The sequence below is a fragment of the Oncorhynchus mykiss genome, chromosome 9 (assembly GCF_057628025.1).
Source record: "Oncorhynchus mykiss isolate SJ-2025 chromosome 9, ASM5762802v1, whole genome shotgun sequence".
NCBI classification, from domain to species: Eukaryota; Metazoa; Chordata; class Actinopteri; order Salmoniformes; family Salmonidae; genus Oncorhynchus; species Oncorhynchus mykiss.
The window spans coordinates 70430562-70449898 of NC_143030.1; the positions used below are offsets into that span (position 1 = coordinate 70430562).

The 19337-nt window shown below is 47.3% G+C and overlaps 1 protein-coding gene across 3 annotated transcripts in view; it reads left to right on the top strand.

Moving 5' to 3' along the window:
• Positions 1 to 19337, top strand: part of LOC110531237 (low-density lipoprotein receptor-related protein 1) — a 247203-nt gene that overhangs the window by 204335 nt on the left and 23531 nt on the right. For all 3 annotated transcript variants that reach the window (XM_036988705.2, XM_036988706.2, XM_090185209.1), the window contains exons 62-70: positions 2993 to 3181; positions 3325 to 3473; positions 4804 to 4897; positions 5216 to 5332; positions 9627 to 9746; positions 9957 to 10079; positions 10903 to 11028; positions 11335 to 11451; positions 16576 to 16682. In XM_036988705.2, coding sequence (XP_036844600.2) covers positions 2993 to 3181; positions 3325 to 3473; positions 4804 to 4897; positions 5216 to 5332; positions 9627 to 9746; positions 9957 to 10079; positions 10903 to 11028; positions 11335 to 11451; positions 16576 to 16682 — 1142 coding nt within the window. The remainder of the gene's footprint in view (positions 1 to 2992; positions 3182 to 3324; positions 3474 to 4803; positions 4898 to 5215; positions 5333 to 9626; positions 9747 to 9956; positions 10080 to 10902; positions 11029 to 11334; positions 11452 to 16575; positions 16683 to 19337) is intronic.

Here is a 19337-nt window from a genome sequence, read left to right on the forward strand (position 1 = left end):
CACAGGCCCAATGGACAGAGAGAGAGAAAGAAGACTGTTGTTCTGTCAGACTACTGATGAGGATCTCACATGGATGACATCTGAATATTCCCAACCTTGTTACCAAACTTAGAACAATACATAATTACTGTCAGCCAATCAGCCATGCAGAAGAATGCAGGGATACAGAGGAAGTTCCTGATTTGAATTCCTCACATTCACAAACCTCAGTTTGATACTAGAGCATGCTGCACACAAAGCATGCCTTCAGATGATTTATCTCCTCGCCCATGTCTTTGTCTTTATGGAGGTTTCATAGTAGAGTTGGGATCCAAAGTTCTGTGTGTGTTCTGTATGTGTGTTCTGTGGGCCTTGTCCTGACCTGACTGACCATGGTTCCCATTGCCTGAAGCAAATAAATATTTTGGTTTTGTAGGTGGACACCGTTCTTACAGTCAGATGACCAAATTGCCCTCTAGTGGCCTCATGGGTGGAATGTATATTTTTCAACATTATTTAAAAAAAACACACAAAAAATCTGCCGTTACTATGCCGAACAGTTTTGTTGTCTTCTGTGATATAAAGTGTAGTACTGGAATGCAAACTCTAAATGTAATACATTTCAACTGTATATCTGACATGGTACAGGTGTCTTCCTTCTTTAAACCCATAACCATGTGTGTGAGGTGTATACTTTTCTTTCAAAGTAGATTTATTTAAGAACATGCTAAATAACCCACAGATAGTAATGATGCTACATAACCCAGAGATAGTAATGGTGCTACATAACCCAGAGATAGTAATGGTGCTACATAACCCAGAGATAGTAGTGATGCTACATAGCCCAGAGATAGTAGTGATGCTACATAGCCCAGAGATAGTAATGGTGCTACATAACCCAGAGATAGTAGTGATACTACATAACCCAGAGATAGTAGTGACGCTACATATCCCAGATATAAAGTAGTGGTGCTACATAACCCAGATATAGCAGTGGTGCTACATAACCCAGAGATAGTAATGATGCTACATAACCCAGATATAAAGTAATGGTGCTACATAACCCAGAGATAGTAGTGATGCTACATAACCCAGATATAAAGTAATGGTGCTACATAACCCAGAGATAGTAGTGGTGCTACATAACCCAGAGATAGTAGTGATGCTACATAACCCAGATATAAAGTAATGGTGCTACATAACCCAGATATAGCAGTGGTGCTACATAACCCAGAGATAGTAATGATGCTACATAACCCAGATATAGCAGTGGTGCTACATAACCCAGAGATAGTAGTGATGCTACATAACCCAGAGATAGTAGTGATGCTACATAGCCCAGAGATAGTAATGGTGCTACATAACCCAGAGATAGTAGTGATACTACATAACACAGAGATAGTAGTGATGCTACATATCCCAGAGCTAAAGTAATGATGCTACAATACCCAGAGATAATAGTGATGCTACATAACCCAGAGATAGTAGTGGTGCTACATAACCCAGAGATAGTAGTGATGCTACATAACCCAGAGATAGTAGTGATGCTACATAACCCAGATATAGTGCTACATAACCCAGAGATAGTAATGGTGCTACATAACCCAGAGATAGTAATGGTGCTACATAACCCAGATATAGTGCTACATAACCCAGAGATAGTAATGGTGCTACATAACCCAGAGATAGTAGTGATGCTACATAACCCAGATATAGTGCTACATAACCCAGAGATAGTAATGGTGCTACATAACCCAGAGATAGTAATGGTGCTACATAACCCAGATATAAAGTAGTGGTGCTATACATAACCCAGAGATAGTAGTGATGCTACATAGCCCAGAGATAGTAATGGTGCTACATAACCCAGAGATAGTAGTGATGCTACATAGCCCAGAGATAGTAATGATGCTACATAGCCCAGAGATAGTAGTGATGCTACATAGCCCAGAGATAGTAATGATGCTACATAACCCAGAGATAGTAGTGATGCTACATAGCCCAGAGATAGTAATGGTGCTACATAACCCAGAGATAAGGTAGTGGTGCTACATAACCCAGAGATAAGGTAGTGGTGCCACATAGCCCAGAGATAGTAGTGATGCTACATAGCCCAGAGATAGTAATGGTGCTACATAACCCAGAGATAAGGTAGTGGTGCTACATAACCCAGAGATAAGGTAGTGGTGCCACATAGCCCAGAGATAGTAGTGATGCTACATAGCCCAGAGATATTAATGATGCTACATAACCCAGAGATAGTAGTGATGCTACATAGCCCAGAGATAGTAATGATGCTACATAGCCCAGAGATAGTAATGATGCTACATAACCCAGAGATAGTAATGGTGTTACATAACCCAGAGATGGCAATGGTGCTACATAGCCCAGAGATAGTAATGATGCTACATAACCCAGAGAAAGTAATGGTGATACATAACCCAGAGATAGTAGTGATGCTACATAACCCAGAGATAAGGTAGTGGTGCTACATAACCCATAGATAGTAATGGTGCTACATAACCCAGAGATAGTAATGATGCTACATAACCCAGAGATAGTAATGATGCAACATAACCCAGAGATAGTAATGATGCTACATAACCCAGATATAAGGTAATGATGCTACATAACCCAGAGATAGTTATGATGCTTCATAAACCAGAGATAGTAATGATGCAACATAACCCAGAGATAAGGTAGTGATGCTACATAACCCATATATATTAATGATGTTACATAACCCAGATATAAAGTTGTGAGGTGCTGTCATGAATGTCTAATGCTCCATATCCATTTTCTTTGTGTTGGTCGTTGGGCATTGTGTGTCCATGGGGTATTTGACTGACAACATTGTGAGGTAATTATGGCCCCCAGAGTTACGTATGACCTGACTAGGAAAAAGTCTTGGACCCAGGTTTTCCTGGTCAAGTCACGTGGTGGCCAGGTAAAACCCAGTGTAATGTGATACTAATTGCCTCAGTACTGTATGGCTGTGTGTTTGTGTCCACAGTGCTTACCCAGGACGTCCCCCACATCTTCGCCATGACTCTGTTTGAGGAGTACATCTACTGGACTGACTGGGAGACCAAGTCCATCAACAGGTGTCACAAGACCCTGGGTATCAACAAGACCACCCTGATCACTACCCTCCACAGGCCCATGGACATCCACATCTACCACCCTTACCGCCAGCCTGAGGGTACGAGATACGCATGTACAACACACATACACACACACACACATACACACTTACACATACTCACACACAACCACACTCAAGCACGCACACCAAATGTGGTTGTTCCAGTTGAAACAGTCTCCCTCTCCCTGCTATGGTTCCAGTGTTTAACCACCCGTGCCAGACAGACAACGGTGGCTGTAGTAACCTGTGTCTGCTGAGCCCTGGAGGGGGCTACAAGTGTGCCTGTCCCACTAACTTCTACCTGGCCAACGATGGACGCACCTGCATGTCCAACTGCACTGCCAGCCAGGTGAGGGACTGTGTGATGATATGGCCATAGGGGGGCCAGACAGCTAGGGGGCAGCAGAGCCTTTTGTGGAATGGGGGCTGCTTTGTGATTGGTTAATTAAGCATAATTATCTCCACAGTACCTACTGTACAGTGTGTCATCAGCTTGCGTTCACTCTCTTTCTCTCTCTCCTCCTCTCACCTTTTCTCTCCTTCTCTCTTCCTCTCTCCTCTTCTTCTATGTTCTCCTCTCCTCCTTTATTCTAATTTCCTCTCTTCTCTCCTCCTCCCTCCTCTCTCCTTCTCTGTCCTCTCTACTCTCTCTTCCTCCCTCCTTTCCTCTCCCTCTCTCCTCCGTCCCCTCTCCTCCTCTCTCTTCCTCTCGCCTCCTCTTGCTCCTCTCTCCTCCTCCTCCCTCCTCTCTCCTCTCCTCCTCTCTTCTCCTCCCTCCTTGCTCCTCCTCCCTCCTCTCCTCTCTCCTTCTCCCTCCTCTCTCCTCTCTCCTTCTCTCTCCTCCTCCCTTCTCATCAAGATCATACGTGTATGAAGGGGCATTATGTGAAAAAGTTTGTTTCCCAATCTCAGTTCTAGCCTTAGGAACAGACAAAACAGCAGTGACTGTGAACGTTGTCCTCATCTCCTCTCTGCTCCTCTCCCCTCCTCTCTCCTCCTCTCTCCTCTTTCCTCCTCTCTCCTCCTCTTTCCTCTCCCCTCCTCTCTCCTCCTCTCTCCTCTTTCCTCCTCTCTCCTCCTCCCACCTTTCTCCTCCTCTCTTCCTCTCTCTTCCTCTCTCCTTCTCTCTCCTCGCTCCTCCACTTTCCTCCTCCCTCTCTCCTCCTTTCTACCCTCTCCTCCTCTACCTCTCTCCTCCTCTTTCCTACCCTCCTTTCTCCTTCTCTCCTCCCTCCTCTCTCCTCCTACCTCCTCTCTCCTCCTCACCCACTTTATCCTCCTCGCCTACTCTCTCCTCCTCTCTCCTCCTCTCGCCTACTCTCTCCTCTCGTCCTTTCTCCTCCTCTCTCCTCTCCTTCTCTCTCCTACCCCTCCTCTCTCCTCCTCTCCTACTTTCTCCTCTCTCCTCTCCTCCTATTTTTTCCTCTCTTCTCCTCCCTCCTTGCTCCTCCTCCCTCCTCTCCTCTCTCCTTCTCCCTCCTCTCTCCTCTCTCCTTCTCTCTCCTCCTCCCTTCTCATCAAGATCATACGTGTATGAAGGGGCATTATGTGAAAAAGTTTGTTTCCCAATCTCAGTTCTAGCCTTAGGAACAGACAAAAACAGCAGCGACTGTGAACATTGTCCTCATCTCCTCTCTCCTCTTTCCTCCTCTCTCCTCTCTTCTCCTCTCCTTGTCCAGTTTGTGTGTAAGAACGACAAGTGCATCCCCTTCTGGTGGAAGTGTGACACGGAGGACGACTGTGGGGATCACTCGGACGAGCCAGCAGAATGCCGTGAGTGAGCCACTTTTTCATCCAAAGTGACTACAGTATAGTACAGTGACTGCATACATTTCTAGTATGTGTATGTGGTCCCTGTGGGAATTGAACCCACGACCTTGGCAAAGCCAGTGCCACGTAAATGATGATGAGTGAATGAGGAGTATGTGGATGCAAAGTCTCATGGATGTTTCTACGGGGATCTGAGGTTGTGGTGGCTGAGACGACAGGGTAGGAGAGGAAGATGGTTGGTGAAACTGCTATGGGCCTGTTTCAGACTTTGAAATAACCTCTGACTGTCTCTCTGTCTGTGACATCCGTTGTTCCCTGTAGCGACGTTCAAATGCCGGCCAGGCCAGTTCCAGTGTGGGACAGGCATCTGTACCAACCCAGCTTACATCTGTGATGGGGACAACGACTGCCAGGATCATTCGGACGAGGCCAACTGTGGTACATACTCGTTTATGTTCTCTGTCTGTCTGTCTCTCTCTCTGTCTGTCTGTCTCTCTCTTTCTCTCTCACTCTGTATATATTTCTTTCTCACCCACACACTCTCTCTTCCCCTCTCTCCTCCCTCTTCTCTCTCCTCCGCCTTCTGTCTATGCCTCGTTCTCTCTCTGCCTCGTTCTTTCTATGCCTCGGTCTCTCTCTGCCTCGTTCTTTGTCCTTCATATCTTCACCCCCTAACATCTATTCTTACCAGCCCTCTGTCGTCTCGTCTGTCATCCTCTGTCATCTCTCTGACACGTCTTGTGTCTGTCATCCTCTGTCGTCTCTCTGACACGTCTTGTGTCTGTCATCCTCTGTCGTCTCTCTGACACGTCTTGTGTCTGTCATCCTCTGTCGTCTCTCTGACACGTCTTGTGTCTGTCATCCTCTGTCGTCTCTCTGACACGTCTTGTGTCTGTCATCCTCTGTCGTCTCTCTGCCACGTCTTGTGTCTGTCATCCTCTGTCGTCTCTCTGACACGTCTTGTGTCTGTCAACCTCTGTCGTCTCTCTGACACGTCTTGTGTCTGTCATCTACTGTCGTCTCTCTGACACGTCTTGTGTCTGTCATCTACTGTCGTCTCTCTGACACGTCTTGTGTCTGTCATCCTCTGTCGTCTCTCTGACACGTCTTGTGCCTGTCATCCTCTGTCGTCTCTCTGCCACGTCTTGTGTCTGTCATCCTCTGTCGTCTCTCTGACACGTCTTGTGTCTGTAAACCTCTGTCGTCTTTCTGACACGTCTTGTGTCTGTCATCCTCTGTCGTCACTCTGACTTGTCTTGTTTGTCATCCTCTGTCGTCTTTCTGACACGTCTTGTGTCTGTCATCCTCTGTCATCTCTCTGACACGCCTTGTGTCTGTCATCCTCTGTCGTCTCTCTGACACGTCTTGTGTCTGTCATCCTCTGTCGTCTCTCTGCCACGTCTTGTGTCTGTCATCCTCTGTCGTCTCTCTGACACGTCTTGTCTGTCATCCTCTGTCGTCTCTCTGACACGTCTTGTGTCTGTCATCCTCTGTCGTCTCTCTGACACGTCTTGTGTCTGTCATCCTCTGTCATCTCTCTGACACGTCTTGTCTGTCTGTCATCCTCTGTCGTTTCTCTGACACGTCTTGTGTCTGTCATCCTCTGTCGTCTCTCTGACACGTCTTGTCTTGTCTGTCATCCTCTGTCGTCTTTCTGACACGTCTTGTGTCTGTCATCTCTCTGACACGTCTTTTCTGTCAACCTCTGTCGTCTTTCTGACACGTCTTGTGTCTGTCATCTCTCTGACAAGTCTTGTGTCACCCTCTGTCGTCACTCTGACACGTCTTGTGTCTGTCATCCTCTGTCGTCACTCTGACACGTCTTGTGTCTGTCATCATCTGTCGTCTCTCTGACACGTCTTGTGTCTGTCATCCTCTGTTGTCACTCTGACACGTCTTGTGTCTGTCATCCTCTGTCGTCTCTCTGACACGTATTGTCTGTCATCCTCTGTCGTCTTTCTGACACGTCTTGTCTGTCATTCCCTGTCGTCACTCTGACACGTCTTGTGTCTCATCTGTTGTCTCTCTGACACGTCTTGTCTGTCTGTCATCCTCTGTCATCTCTCTGACACGTCTTGTGTCTGTCATCCTCTGTCGTCTCTCTGACACGTCTTGTGTCTGTCATCCTCTGTCGTCTCTCTGCCACGTCTTGTGTCTGTCATCCTCTGTCGTCTCTCTGACATGTCTTGTCTGTCAACCTCTGTCGTCTTTCTGACACGTCTTGTGTCTGTCATCTACTGTCGTCTCTCTAAAACGTCTTGTGTCTGTCATCCTCTGTCGTCTCTCTGACACGTCTTGTGTCTGTCATCCTCTGTCGTATCTCTGCCACGTTTTGTGTCTGTCATCCTCTGTCGTCTCTCTGACACGTCTTGTGTCTGTAAACCTCTGTCGTCTTTCTGACACGTCTCGTGTCTGTCATCCTCTGTCGTCACTCTGACTTGTCTTGTCTGTCATCCTCTGTCGTCTTTCTGACACGTCTTGTGTCTGTCATCCTCTGTCATCTCTCTGACACGTCTTTTCTGTCATCCTCTGTCGTCTCTCTGACACGTCTTTTCTGCCATCCTCTGTCGTCTTTCTGACACTTCTTGTGTCTGTCATCTCTCTGACTCGTCTTGTCTGTCATCCTCTGTCGTCTCTCTGACACGTCTTGTGTCTGTCATCCTCTGTTGTCACTCTGACACGTCTTGTGTCAGTCATCCTCTGTCATCTCTCTGACTTGTCTGGTCTGTCTGTCAACCTCTGTCGTCTCTCTGACACGTCTTGTCTGTCATCCTCTGTCGTCTTTCTGATACGTCTTGTCTGTCATCCTCTGTCGTCACTCTGACACGTCTTGTGTCTCATCTGTCGTCTCTCTGACACGTCTTGTCTGTCATCCTCTGTCATTTCTCTGACACATCTTGTGTCTGTCATCCTCTGTCGTCTCTCTGACACGTCTTGTGTCTGTCATCCTCTGTCGTCTCTCTGCCACGTCTTGTGTCTGTCAACCTCTGTCGTCTCTCTGACACGTCTTGTGTCTGTCATCTACTGTCGTCTCTCTGACACGTCTTTTCTGTCATCCTCTGTCGTCTCTCTGACACGTCTTTTCTGTCAACCTCTGTCGTCTTTCTGACACGTCTTGTGTCTGTCATCTCTCTGCCACGTCTTTTGTCTGTCATTCTCTGTCGTCTCTCTGACACGCCTTGTCTGTCTTCCTCTGTCATCTCTCTGACACGCCTTGTGTCTGTCATCCTCTGTCGTCTCTCTGACACGTCTTGTGTCTGTCATCCTCTGTCGTCTCTCTGCCACGTCTTGTGTCTGTCATCCTCTGTCGTGTCTCTGACTCGTCTTGTCTGTCATCCTCTGTCGTCTCTCTGACACGTCTTGTGTCTGTCATCCTCTGTCGTCTCTCTGACACGTCTTGTGTCTGTCATCCTCTGTCGTCTCTCTGACACGTCTTGTGTCTGTCATCCACTGTCGTCTCTCTGACACGTCTTGTCTGTCATCCTTTGTTGTCTCTCTGACACGTCTTGTCTGTCTGTCATCCTCTGTCGTATTTCTGACACGTCTTGTGTCTGTCATTCTCTGTCGTCTCTCTGACACGTCTTGTCTGTCATCCTCTGTCGTATTTCTGACACGTCTTGTGTCTGTCATCCTCTGTCGTCTCTCTGACACGTCTTGTGTCTGTCATCCTCTGTCGTCTCTCTGACACGTCTTGTCTGTCATCCTTTGTTGTCTCTCTGACACGTCTTGTCTGTCTGTCATCCTCTGTCGTATTTCTGACACGTCTTGTGTCTGTCATCCTCTGCCGTCTCTCTGACACGTCTTGTCTGTCTGTCATCCTCTGTAGTCACTCTGACACGTCTTGTGTCTCATCTGTCGTCTCTCTGACTCGTCTTGTCTGTCATCCTCTGTCGTATCTCTGACACGCCTTGTGTCTGTCATCCTCTGTCGTCTCTCTGACACGTCTTGTGTCTGTCATCCTCTGTCGTATTTCTGACACGTCTTGTGTCTGTCATCCTCTGTCGTCTCTCTGACACGTCTTGTCTGTCTGTCATCCTCTGTCGTATTTCTGACACGTCTTGTGTCTGTCATCCTCTGTCGTCTCTCTGACACGTCTTGCCTGTCTGTCATCCTCTGTCGTATTTCTGACACGTCTTGTCTGTCTGTCATCCTCTGTCGTCTCTCTGACACGTCTTGTGTCTGTCATCCTCTGTCGTATTTCTGACACGTCTTGTGTCTGTCATCCTCTGTCGTCTCTCTGACACGTCTTGTGTCTCATCCTCTGTCGTATTTCTGACACGTCTTGTGTCTGTCATCCTCTGTCGTCTCTCTGACACGTCTTGTCTGTCTGTCATCCTCTGTCGTATTTCTGACACGTCTTGTGTCTGTCATCCTCTGTCGTCTCTCTGACACGTCTTGTCTGTCTGTCATCCTCTGTCGTATTTCTGACACGTCTTGTGTCTGTCATCCTCTGTCGTCTCTCTGACACGTCTTGTCTGTCTGTCATCCTCTGTCGTCTCTCTGACACGTCTTGTCTGTCTGTCATCCTCTGTCGTATTTCTGACACGTCTTGTGTCTGTCATCCTCTGTCGTCTCTCTGACACGTCTTGTCTGTCTGTCATCCTCTGTCGTATTTCTGACACGTCTTGTGTCTGTCATCCTCTGTCGTCTCTCTGACACGTCTTGTCTGTCTGTCATCCTCTGTCGTCTTTCTGACACGTCTTGTGTCTGTCTATGTGTGATTGTTCAACAGATATCCACGTGTGTCTGCCCAGTCAGTTCAAGTGCTCCCACCCCAGCCGCTGTATCCCGGGAATCTTCCGCTGTAATGGACAGGACAACTGTGGAGAAGGCGAGGACGAGACGGACTGCCGTGAGTCAACATCTCCTCATCTGCATGCTTTATTGCATGTTATACATTTAGTATGGTGATACTGCTGTGTTGCACATGGTCTCTATGTAAAATAGATTGTATTTCAGTGAGACTAACCTGGCTAGATGAATGTTAAATAAGAAATATACTGTTGTTATGGGTTGCTCTCTCCAGTCAGTAACAGTCGTCTGTCTGTTCTCGCACCTCTAGCCGAGGTCACCTGTGCGCCCACTCAGTTCCAGTGTGCCATCACCAAGCGCTGTGTCCCTCGTGTCTGGGTGTGTGACCGTGACAATGACTGTGTGGACGGATCAGACGAACCAGCAAACTGCAGTAAGACACCGCTCCTTTGTTTCAGAGGACTATTCTAGAATAATGACAGACATGAATATCAAGTTCAATATCCATGTTGCAGTAGAATACCTGTTTCTGCTAACATAACAAACTATTTTTATTTCTTTTTATTTATTTCACCTTTATTTAACCAGGTAGGCTAGTTGAGAACACCTTTATTTAACCAGGTAGGCTAGTTGAGAACACCTTTATTTAACCAGGTAGGCTAGTTGAGAACACCTTTATTTAACCAGGTAGGCTAGTTGAGAACAAGTACTCAGTTGCAACTGCGACCTGGCCAAGAATAAGCATAGTAATTCGACATATACAACAACACAGAGTTACACATGGAATAAACAAAACATACATAATGAATTGCAGATGCACTAGATCTTTCAGACCTCATCAGATGTGTCATCTGGCCTGTGATAAGCCTCAGTCAGTCCCCTCTCCTAACCCCCCCATCCCACCTCCTCTTCCTCTCCTCCCCCCTTCTCTCCCCCTCCTCCCCTCTCCCACCCCTCCTCTCCTCCCCCCTTCTCTCCCCCTCCTCCCCTCCTGTCCCCCCTTCTCTCCCCCTCCTCTCCCCCTCCTCTCCTCTCCCCCTCCCCCCTCTCCCACCCCTCCTCTCCTCCCCTTCTCTCCCCCTCCTCCCCTCCTCTCCCCCCTTCTCTCCCCCTCCTCCCCTCTCCCCCTCCTCCCCTCTCCCACCCCTCCTCTCCTCCCCCCTCCTCTCCCCCTCCCCCCCTCTCCCACCCCTCCTCTCCTCCCCTCTCCTCTCCCCCTATACCCCTCTCCCACCCCTCCTCTCCTCCCCCTCCAGCCCAGATGACGTGTGGTGTTGATGAGTTTCGCTGTAAGGACTCTGGTCGCTGCATCCCGGCCCGGTGGAAGTGTGACGGGGAGGATGACTGTGGAGACTCATCTGACGAACCCAAAGAAGAGTGTGGTGAGTGTTCTGTCTGTCACACAGGAAACGGAAAGCTCCAACAAGGGCTACAAAGCATTTCTCTGGATCCTCACCGTAGAATCTAGAGGACCGGTACAGCATCCATTACACTTTAATACAATATTCACTCTCTCCCTCCCTGAATTCCCTATAACAACCCTTGAGATTGCCAACAAGATCATATGTGTATTGTAGAGGGGTATTTATCTCCTCTATGAAGGTTCATGCTATGGTGTTAACCTCCTGTACGGTTTGTATGTACTGTGGTGTTATGGAGCTGAGGGTCTGACCCTTGTCTCTGTGTAGATGAGAGGACATGTGAGCCATACCAGTTCAGGTGTAAGAACAACCGCTGTGTCCCGGGTCGCTGGCAGTGTGACTATGACAACGACTGTGGGGACAACTCGGACGAGGACAAGTGTGGTATGTCTCTCTGTCATTCCTGTTACACGATCCTTGTGACCCCATATCAATTGTTTGATTCTTGTGTGTTTGTTTTGCTTCCCAGTGTCTGTAGATGTTTTGTAACACACACTGAGACATTGTCATTTAGTTTGTCCTTAACTCATCTGTGATGTGTCTCACCTCATCTAATGTTTACCTTTCATTTCCCTCTCACTGACCTGTTGGCATGAGCCAGAGGTAGGTCTCCACTTTCAACCATCCCCATTTCACCAACCCCTAATGTCACTCTGCTCCTCCCCTCCCATTGCATCCTATTCAATCACATCGCAGTCATTTATATGTCTGATGCTGTCCATTTCAACCAAGCCCCTCTGATATCTCCTCAGACAGTGACAGGTCAAAAGTAGGGCTTTTTTCTACAATCAAGTATTGTAATTTCCTACATGACCACCTGAGGCCACTGTACTCAACAAAGTTGATGACTTATTTTCTAAGACGCTAACTTCTGGGACCTTCCCAGTTGTGCTGCAGTCTAAGGCACTGCGTCGCAGTGTCCGGGAGCACAATTGACCTAGCGTCGTCCGGGTTAGGGGAGAGTTTGGCCTGCTGGGATGTCCTTGTCTCATCACGCTCTAGCGACTCCTTTTGGTGGCCGGGCGCATGCACGCTGAAACGTGTCGCCAGGTGTACGGCGTTTCCTCTGACACATTGGTGAGGCTGACTTCTGGGTTAAGTGAGCAGTGTGGCTTGGCGGGGACGTGTTTCGGAGGACGCATGGCTCTTGACCTTCACCTCTCATGGAGTTGCAGCAATGGGACAAGACTAACTACCAATTGGGTATCGCAAAATTGGGGACAAAAAGGGTTAAAAAGTACAACAAAATTAAATAAAAATAAGCAGAGTGAAAGCACACAGCTATGTTACCAGTTTCAGTAAAGATGCAATGTTGTTTATCAGGCACCTAGGACATCTTCTATTGAATCTCTGGAGTTCTCATTTCACCATCATTGTTTGGCCTCCCTCTGTGTGTCCCTGCTTGTGGTGTGTTGTGAGGTGTTGTGGTTTGTTGTGTTGTGAGGTGTTGTGGTGTTGTGAGGTATTGTGTGGTGTTGTTGTGAGGTGTTGTTGTGGTTTTTGTTGTGGGTTGTTAAGGTGTTGTGTTGTGAGGTATTGTGGGTTGTTGTGTTCAAATCAAATGTATTTATAAAGCCCTTCTTACATCAGCTGATGTCACAAAGTGCTATACAGAAACCCAGCCTAAAACCCCAAACAGCAAGCAATGCAGATGTAGAAGCACGGTGGCTAGGAAAAACTTCTTAGAAAGGCAGGAACCTAGTGTTAGGTTCTTATTTTTCAGAGTAAATAACTCAGACACTAGAGAAGCTTTAACCAAGTTTAATTATTCCCAAAGGTTCTGTACAGCTGTATTCATACAACCCAACACTTCTCCCATCCATATATATATATATATCCCACATAAGACACTCCTCCTTCTCGCCTATCCTTATATCTTATGGTTTAACAGGAAAAGAGTAACAAGATACCAAACCCTTATTGGGGTGGAGATTATAACAGAACATGGCCAAGATGTTCAAATGTTCATAGATGACCAGCAGGGTCAAATAATAATAATCACAGTGGTTGTCGAGGGTGCAACAGGTGAGCACCTCAGGAGTAAATGTCAGTTGGCTTTTCATAGCCAATCATTCAGAGTATCTCTACTGCTCCTGCTGTCTCTAGAGAGTTGAAAACAGCAGGTCTGGGACAGGTAGCACGTGCGGTGAACAGGTCAGGGTTCTATTGCCGGCCAGGTGGACTGGGGACAGCAAGGAGTCATCGAGAGAGAGAGATTCACACAGGACACATGATAAGACAGGAGAAATACTCCAGATATAACAGACTGACCCTAGCCCCCAGACACATGAACTACTGCAGCATAAATACTGGAGGCTGAGACAGGAGGGGTCGGAATACACCGTGGCCCAATCTGACGATACCCCCGGACAGGGCCAAACAGGCAGAGTATAACCCCACCCACTTTACCAAAGCACAGCCCCCACACCACTAGAGGGATATCTTCAACTAGCAACTTACCATCCTGAGACAAGGCCGAGTATAGCCCACAAAGATCTCCGCAACGGCACAAACCCAAGGGGGGGCACCAACCCGGACAGGAAGATCGTGTCAGTAACTCAACCCACTCAAGTCACGCACCCCTTCTAGGGACGGCATGGAAGAGCACCAGTAAGCCAGTGACTCAGCCCCTGTAATAGGGTTAGAGGCAGAGAATCCCAGTGGAGAGAGGAGAACCGGCCAGGCAGAGACAGCAAGGGCGGTTCGTTGCTCCAGTGCCTTTCCGTTCACCTTCACACTACTGGGCCAGACTACACTCAATCATAGGACCTACTGAAGAGATGAGTCTTCAATAAAGCCTTAAAGGTTGAGACCGAGTCTGCGTCTCTCACATGGTAGGCAGACCATTCCATAAAAATGGAGCTCTATAGGACAAAGCCCTGCCTCCAGCTGTTTGCTTAGAAATTCTAGGGACAATAAGTATGTACGGCAGGACCAAATCGGAAAGATAGATAGGAGCAAGCCCATGTAATGTTTTGTAGGTTAGCAGTAAAACCTTGAAATCGGGCCAACCTTAACCTCTCTGGTACCTCAACAACAGCCAGTGAAATTACAGGGCGCCAAATTCAAAACAACAGAAATCCCATAATTAAAATTCCTCAAACATACAAGTATTTTACACCATTTTCAAGATAAACTTCTCCTTAATACAACCGCTGTGTCAGATTTCAAAAAGGCTTTACGGCGAAAGCACACTTTGCTATTATGTATTAGGTCAGCGCCTAGACACAGAAACCCATACAGCCATTTTCCAATCAAGGAGAGTGTCACAAAAGTCAGAAATAGCATTAAAATTAATCACTTACCTTTGATGATCTTCATCTGGTAGCACTCCCAGGTCACCATGTTAGACAACAAATGTTCGATAAAGTTCATCTTTATGTCCAAATACCCCCGTTTTGTTGTTGCGTTTAGTTCAGAAATCCAAAGGCACAATGCGAGCTCTCAACACCAAGACGAAAAGTCAAAGTACAATAAAAGATAGTAGAAACATGTCAAACAATGTTTAAAATCAATCCTCAGGTTGTTTTTGTCATAAATAATAAATAATATTTCAACCTGACAAAAGCTTCGTCAATGGAAAAGGTAAACAATGCCTAAAGACTTGTCACATGTTGAGGAAGCCATAGAGATGGTGAACTGGGTCCTAAGTCTTTGTATGGTAGATAGGCTTTCAATGGAAAAACAGCCTTTCAAAATAATAGCACTTCCTGGTTGGATTTTTCTCTGGTTTTCGCCTGCCATATCAGTTCTGTTATACTCACAGACATTATTTTAACAGTTTTGGAAACTTTAGAGTGTTTTCTATCCAAATCCACTAATTATATGCATATCCTAGCTTATGGGCCTGAGTAGCAGGCAGTTTAATTTGGGCACGCTTTTCATCCAAAATTCAGAATGCTGCCCTCTACCCTAGTGAAGTTAACAGGAAGCCAGTGTAGAGAGGCTAGCACTGGAGTAATATGATGTTTATGGGAGGTGGTGTGTTGTGAGGTGGTGTGTTGTGATTTGTTGTGAGGTGTGTTTTTGTGATGTGGTGTGTTGTGAGCTGAGGTGAGGTGATGTGGTGTGATGTGTTGTTGTGAGCTGAGGTGTTGTGGTGTGTTGTGAGGTGCTGTTATGTGTTGTGGTGTGGTGTGTTGTCTGTTGTGAGGTGTTGTGGTGTGTTTTGAGGTGCTGTGGTGTGTTGTGAGGTGCTGTGAGGTGCTGTGATGTGGTGTGTTGCGATGTGTTGTGAGGTGATGTGTTGTGAGTTTTTGTGGTGTGGTATGAGGTGCTGTGATGTGTTGTGGTTGGTTGTGAGCTGAGGTGTTGTGTTGTGAGGTGTTGTGGTGTGTTGTGAGGTGTTGTGGTGTGAGGTGCTGTAATGTGTTGTGGTGTGAGGTGTTATGAGGTGTCGTGATGTCTTGTTGTGAAGTGTTATGAGGTGGTGTGGTGTGTTGTGGTGTCTTATGAGGTGGTGTGGTATGTTGTGGTGTGCTGTCTTGTGGTGTGTTGTGAGGTGGTGTGTTGTGAGGTGTTATGAGGTGTCATTGTGTGTTGTGGTGTCTTATGAGGTGTTGTGGTGTCTTATGAGGTGGTGTGTTGTGGTGTGAGGTGCTGTGATGTGCTATGGTGTGAGGTGTTGTGTTGTGAGGTGTTGTGTTGTGAGGTGTTGTGGTGTGAGGTGCTGTAATGTGTTGTGGTGTGTTGTGAGGTGTTATGGTGTGAGGTGCTGTAATGTGTTGTGCTATGAGGTGTTGTGGTGTGTTGTGGTCTGTTGTGTTGTGGTGTGAGGTGTTGTGAGGTGTGGTGTGGTGTGGTCAGTTGTGATGTGTTGTGGTGTGAGGTGCTGTGTTGGGTTGTGAACTGAGGTGTTGTGTTGTGAGGTGTTGTGGTGTGAGGTGCTGTAATGTGTTGTGGTGTGGTCAGTTGTGGTGTGTTGTGAGGTGTTGTGGTGTGTGGTGCTGTAATTTGTTGTGCTATGAGGTGTTGTGGTGTGTTGTGTTGTGGTCTGTTGTGTTGTGTTGCGAGGTGTTGTGAGGTGCTGTAATGTGTTGTGATGTTAGGTGTTGTGGTGTGGTCAGTTGTGGTGTGAGGTGCTGTAATGTGTTGTGCTATGAGGTGGTGTGTTGTGGTCTGTTGTGTTGTGTTGCGAGGTGTTGTGAGGTGCTGTAATGTGTTGTGGTGTGAGGGTAGGTGAGGTGTGTTGTGGTGCGGTCAGTTGTGGTGTGTTGTGAGGTGTTATGAGGTGTCGTTGTGTGTTGTGGTGTCTTATGAGGTGTTGTGGTGTGTTGTGAGGTGATATGAGGTGTCGTTGTGGTGTCTTATGAGGTGTTGTGGTTCTGTTGTGGTCTGTTGTGGTGTGCTGTGAGGTGTTGTGGTCTGTTATGAGGTGTTCTGTACAGTACTCTCTCCCCTGTGAATTTGGACTTTTACTAAAAACAACACGTATTTGGAAGCCATTTCCAGCTAAGCTATACAGTATAATGTTTGTTATGTGAGACCTGCGTTGCTGTATCTTTACAGTCCCACGGCAGTGCTCAGAGAGTGAGTTTGCCTGTACCAACGGACGCTGTATCGCCGGGAGGTGGAAGTGTGATGGAGACCATGACTGTGCTGACGGATCTGATGAGGTAACACACCTGACTCAACTATCGCAACATATCTGAGTTAGACACATGTGTAATAGATAACGCTACTGACTCATACTGTAGGGGAGAGAGGGGTAAGTTGAGCAATTCTTAACATTCAGCATCACTCCGTCAAGGCAAATATTAAAACAAAGATATCTACATATATTTCAGGATGGTGTGTATACCTGGAAATAATCTGAAATAATGTAAATATTACAGTTTTGAAAACATAGATTGTCCCCAAAAAATTGTCTCTTGGCACAACTTATTCCCGTGTATGGGGTAAGTTTAGTCGCAGGACAGGGTAAGTTAAGCCGCAGGACAGGGTAAATTAAGCCGCAGGACAGGGTAAGTTAAGCCGCAGGACAGGGTAAGTTAAGCCGCAGGACAGGGTAAGTTTAGCCGCAGGACAGGGTAAGTTTAGCTGCAGGACAGGGTAAGTTTAGCTGCAGGACAGGGTAAGTTAAGCCGCAGGACAGGGTAAGTTTAGCCGCAGGACAGGGTAAGTTAAGCCGCAGGACAGGGTAAGTTTAGCCGCAGGACAGGGTAAGTTAAGCCGCAGGACAGGGTAAGTTTAGCCGCAGGACAGGGTAAGTTTAGCCGCAGGACAGGGTAAGTTTAGCCGCAGGACAGGGTAAGTTAAGCCGCAGGACAGGGTAAGTTTAGCCGCAGGACAGGGTAAGTTTAGCTGCAGGACAGGGTAAGTTAAGCCGCAGGACAGGGTAAGTTAAGCTGCAGGACAGGGTAAGTTTAGCCGCAGGACAGGGTAAGTTAAGCCGCAGGACAGGGTAAGTTAAGCCGCAGGACAGGGTAAGTTAAGCCGCAGGACAGGGTAAGTTAAGCTGCAGGACAGGGTAAGTTAAGCTGCAGGACAGGGTAAGTTAAGCTGCAGGACAGGGTAAGTTAAGCTGCAGGACAGGGTAAGTTTAGCCGCAGGACAGGGTAAGTTTAGCCGCAGGACAGGGTAAGTTAAGCCGCAGGACAGGGTAAGTTTAGCCGCAGGACAGGGTAAGTTTAGCTGCAGGACAGGGTAAGTTAAGCCGCAGGACAGGGTAAGTTAAGCTGCAGGACAGGGTAAGTTTAGCCGCAGGACAGGGTAAGTTAAGCCGCAGGACAGGGTAAGTTAAGCCGCAGGACAGGGTAAGTTAAGCCGCAGGACAGGGTAAGTTAAGCTGCAGGACAGGGTAAGTTAAGCTGCAGGACAGGGTAAGTTAAGCTGCAGGACAGGGTAAGTTAAGCTGCAGGACAGGGTAAGTTAAGCTGCAGGACAGGGTAAGTTAAGCTGCAGGACAGGGTAAGTTAAGCTGCAGGACAGGGTAAGTTAAGCTGCAGGACAGGGTAAGTTTAGTTGCAGGACAGGGTAAGTTAAGCTGCAGGACAGGGTAAGTTAAGCTGCAGGACAGGGTAAGTTTAGCCGCAGGACAGGGTAAGTTAAGCTGCAGGACAGGGTAAGTTAAGCTGCAGGACAGGGTAAGTTAAGCTGCAGGACAGGGTAAGTTTAGCCGCAGGACAGGGTAAGTTTAGCCGCAGGACAGGGTAAGTTTAGCCGCAGGACAGGGTAAGTTTAGTTGCAGGACAGGGTAAGTTAAGCTGCAGGACAGGGTAAGTTAAGCTGCAGGACAGGGTAAGTTAAGCTGCAGGACAGGGTAAGTTAAGCTGCAGGACAGGGTAAGTTAAGCTGCAGGACAGGGTAAGTTTTGCCGCAGGACAGGGTAAGTTTTGCCGCAGGACAGGGTAAGTTTAGCTGCAGGACAGGGTAAGTTTAGTTGCAGGACAGGGTAAGTTTAGTTGCAGGACAGGGTAAGTGTAGTTGCAGGACAGGGTAAGTGTAGTTGCAGGACAGGGTAAGTTTAGCCGTCTACAAATTTCTGTGCTGAATGAAATATTACCATTGCCTTCTCTATTTCTTTATTTCCCAAACACAATTCAACACAATCACAGTTGCTCTTTTGTCTTTAAATCGTTCAAGGTTTAACACCTAACAAACACTTGTAACTTTTTAAAAACATTTGTAACATAGGCCAGGCCCTGTTGTTACCTCATATCCCTGCGAAAATGCCTTGTATTATGCCTGGGAAGAGAACACTTCAATTTGCTCAACTTGCCATTGGCTCAATCATTGGCTCAACTTACCCCATGGCCATTGGCTCAACTTACCCCATGGCCATTGGCTCAACTTACCCCATGGTCATTGGCTCAACTTACCCCATGGCCATTGGCTCAACTTACCCCATGGCCATTGGCTCAACTTACCCCATGGCCATTGGCTCAACTTACCCCATGGCCATTGGCTCAACTTACCCCAAGGCAAACATTTTGACTATACTAGCTACAAGGATGCACTTTCCTGCTAGGTTTAGGACCTCAAATTGAAGCAATACGGCACGAGGGGGTGTGTTATATGGCCTATATACCACGGCTAAGGGCGGTTCTTATGCGCAACGCGGAGTGCCTGGATACAGCCCTTAGCCGTGGTATATTGGCCATATACCACAAACCTCTGAGGTGCCTTATTGCTATTATAAACTGGTTACCAATGTAATTAGAACAGTAAAAAGTTTTTTTTTCTCATACCCGTGGTATACGGTCTGATATACCATGGCTTTCAGTCAATCAGCATTCAGGGCTCGAACCACCCAGCTATATGTCTATAAT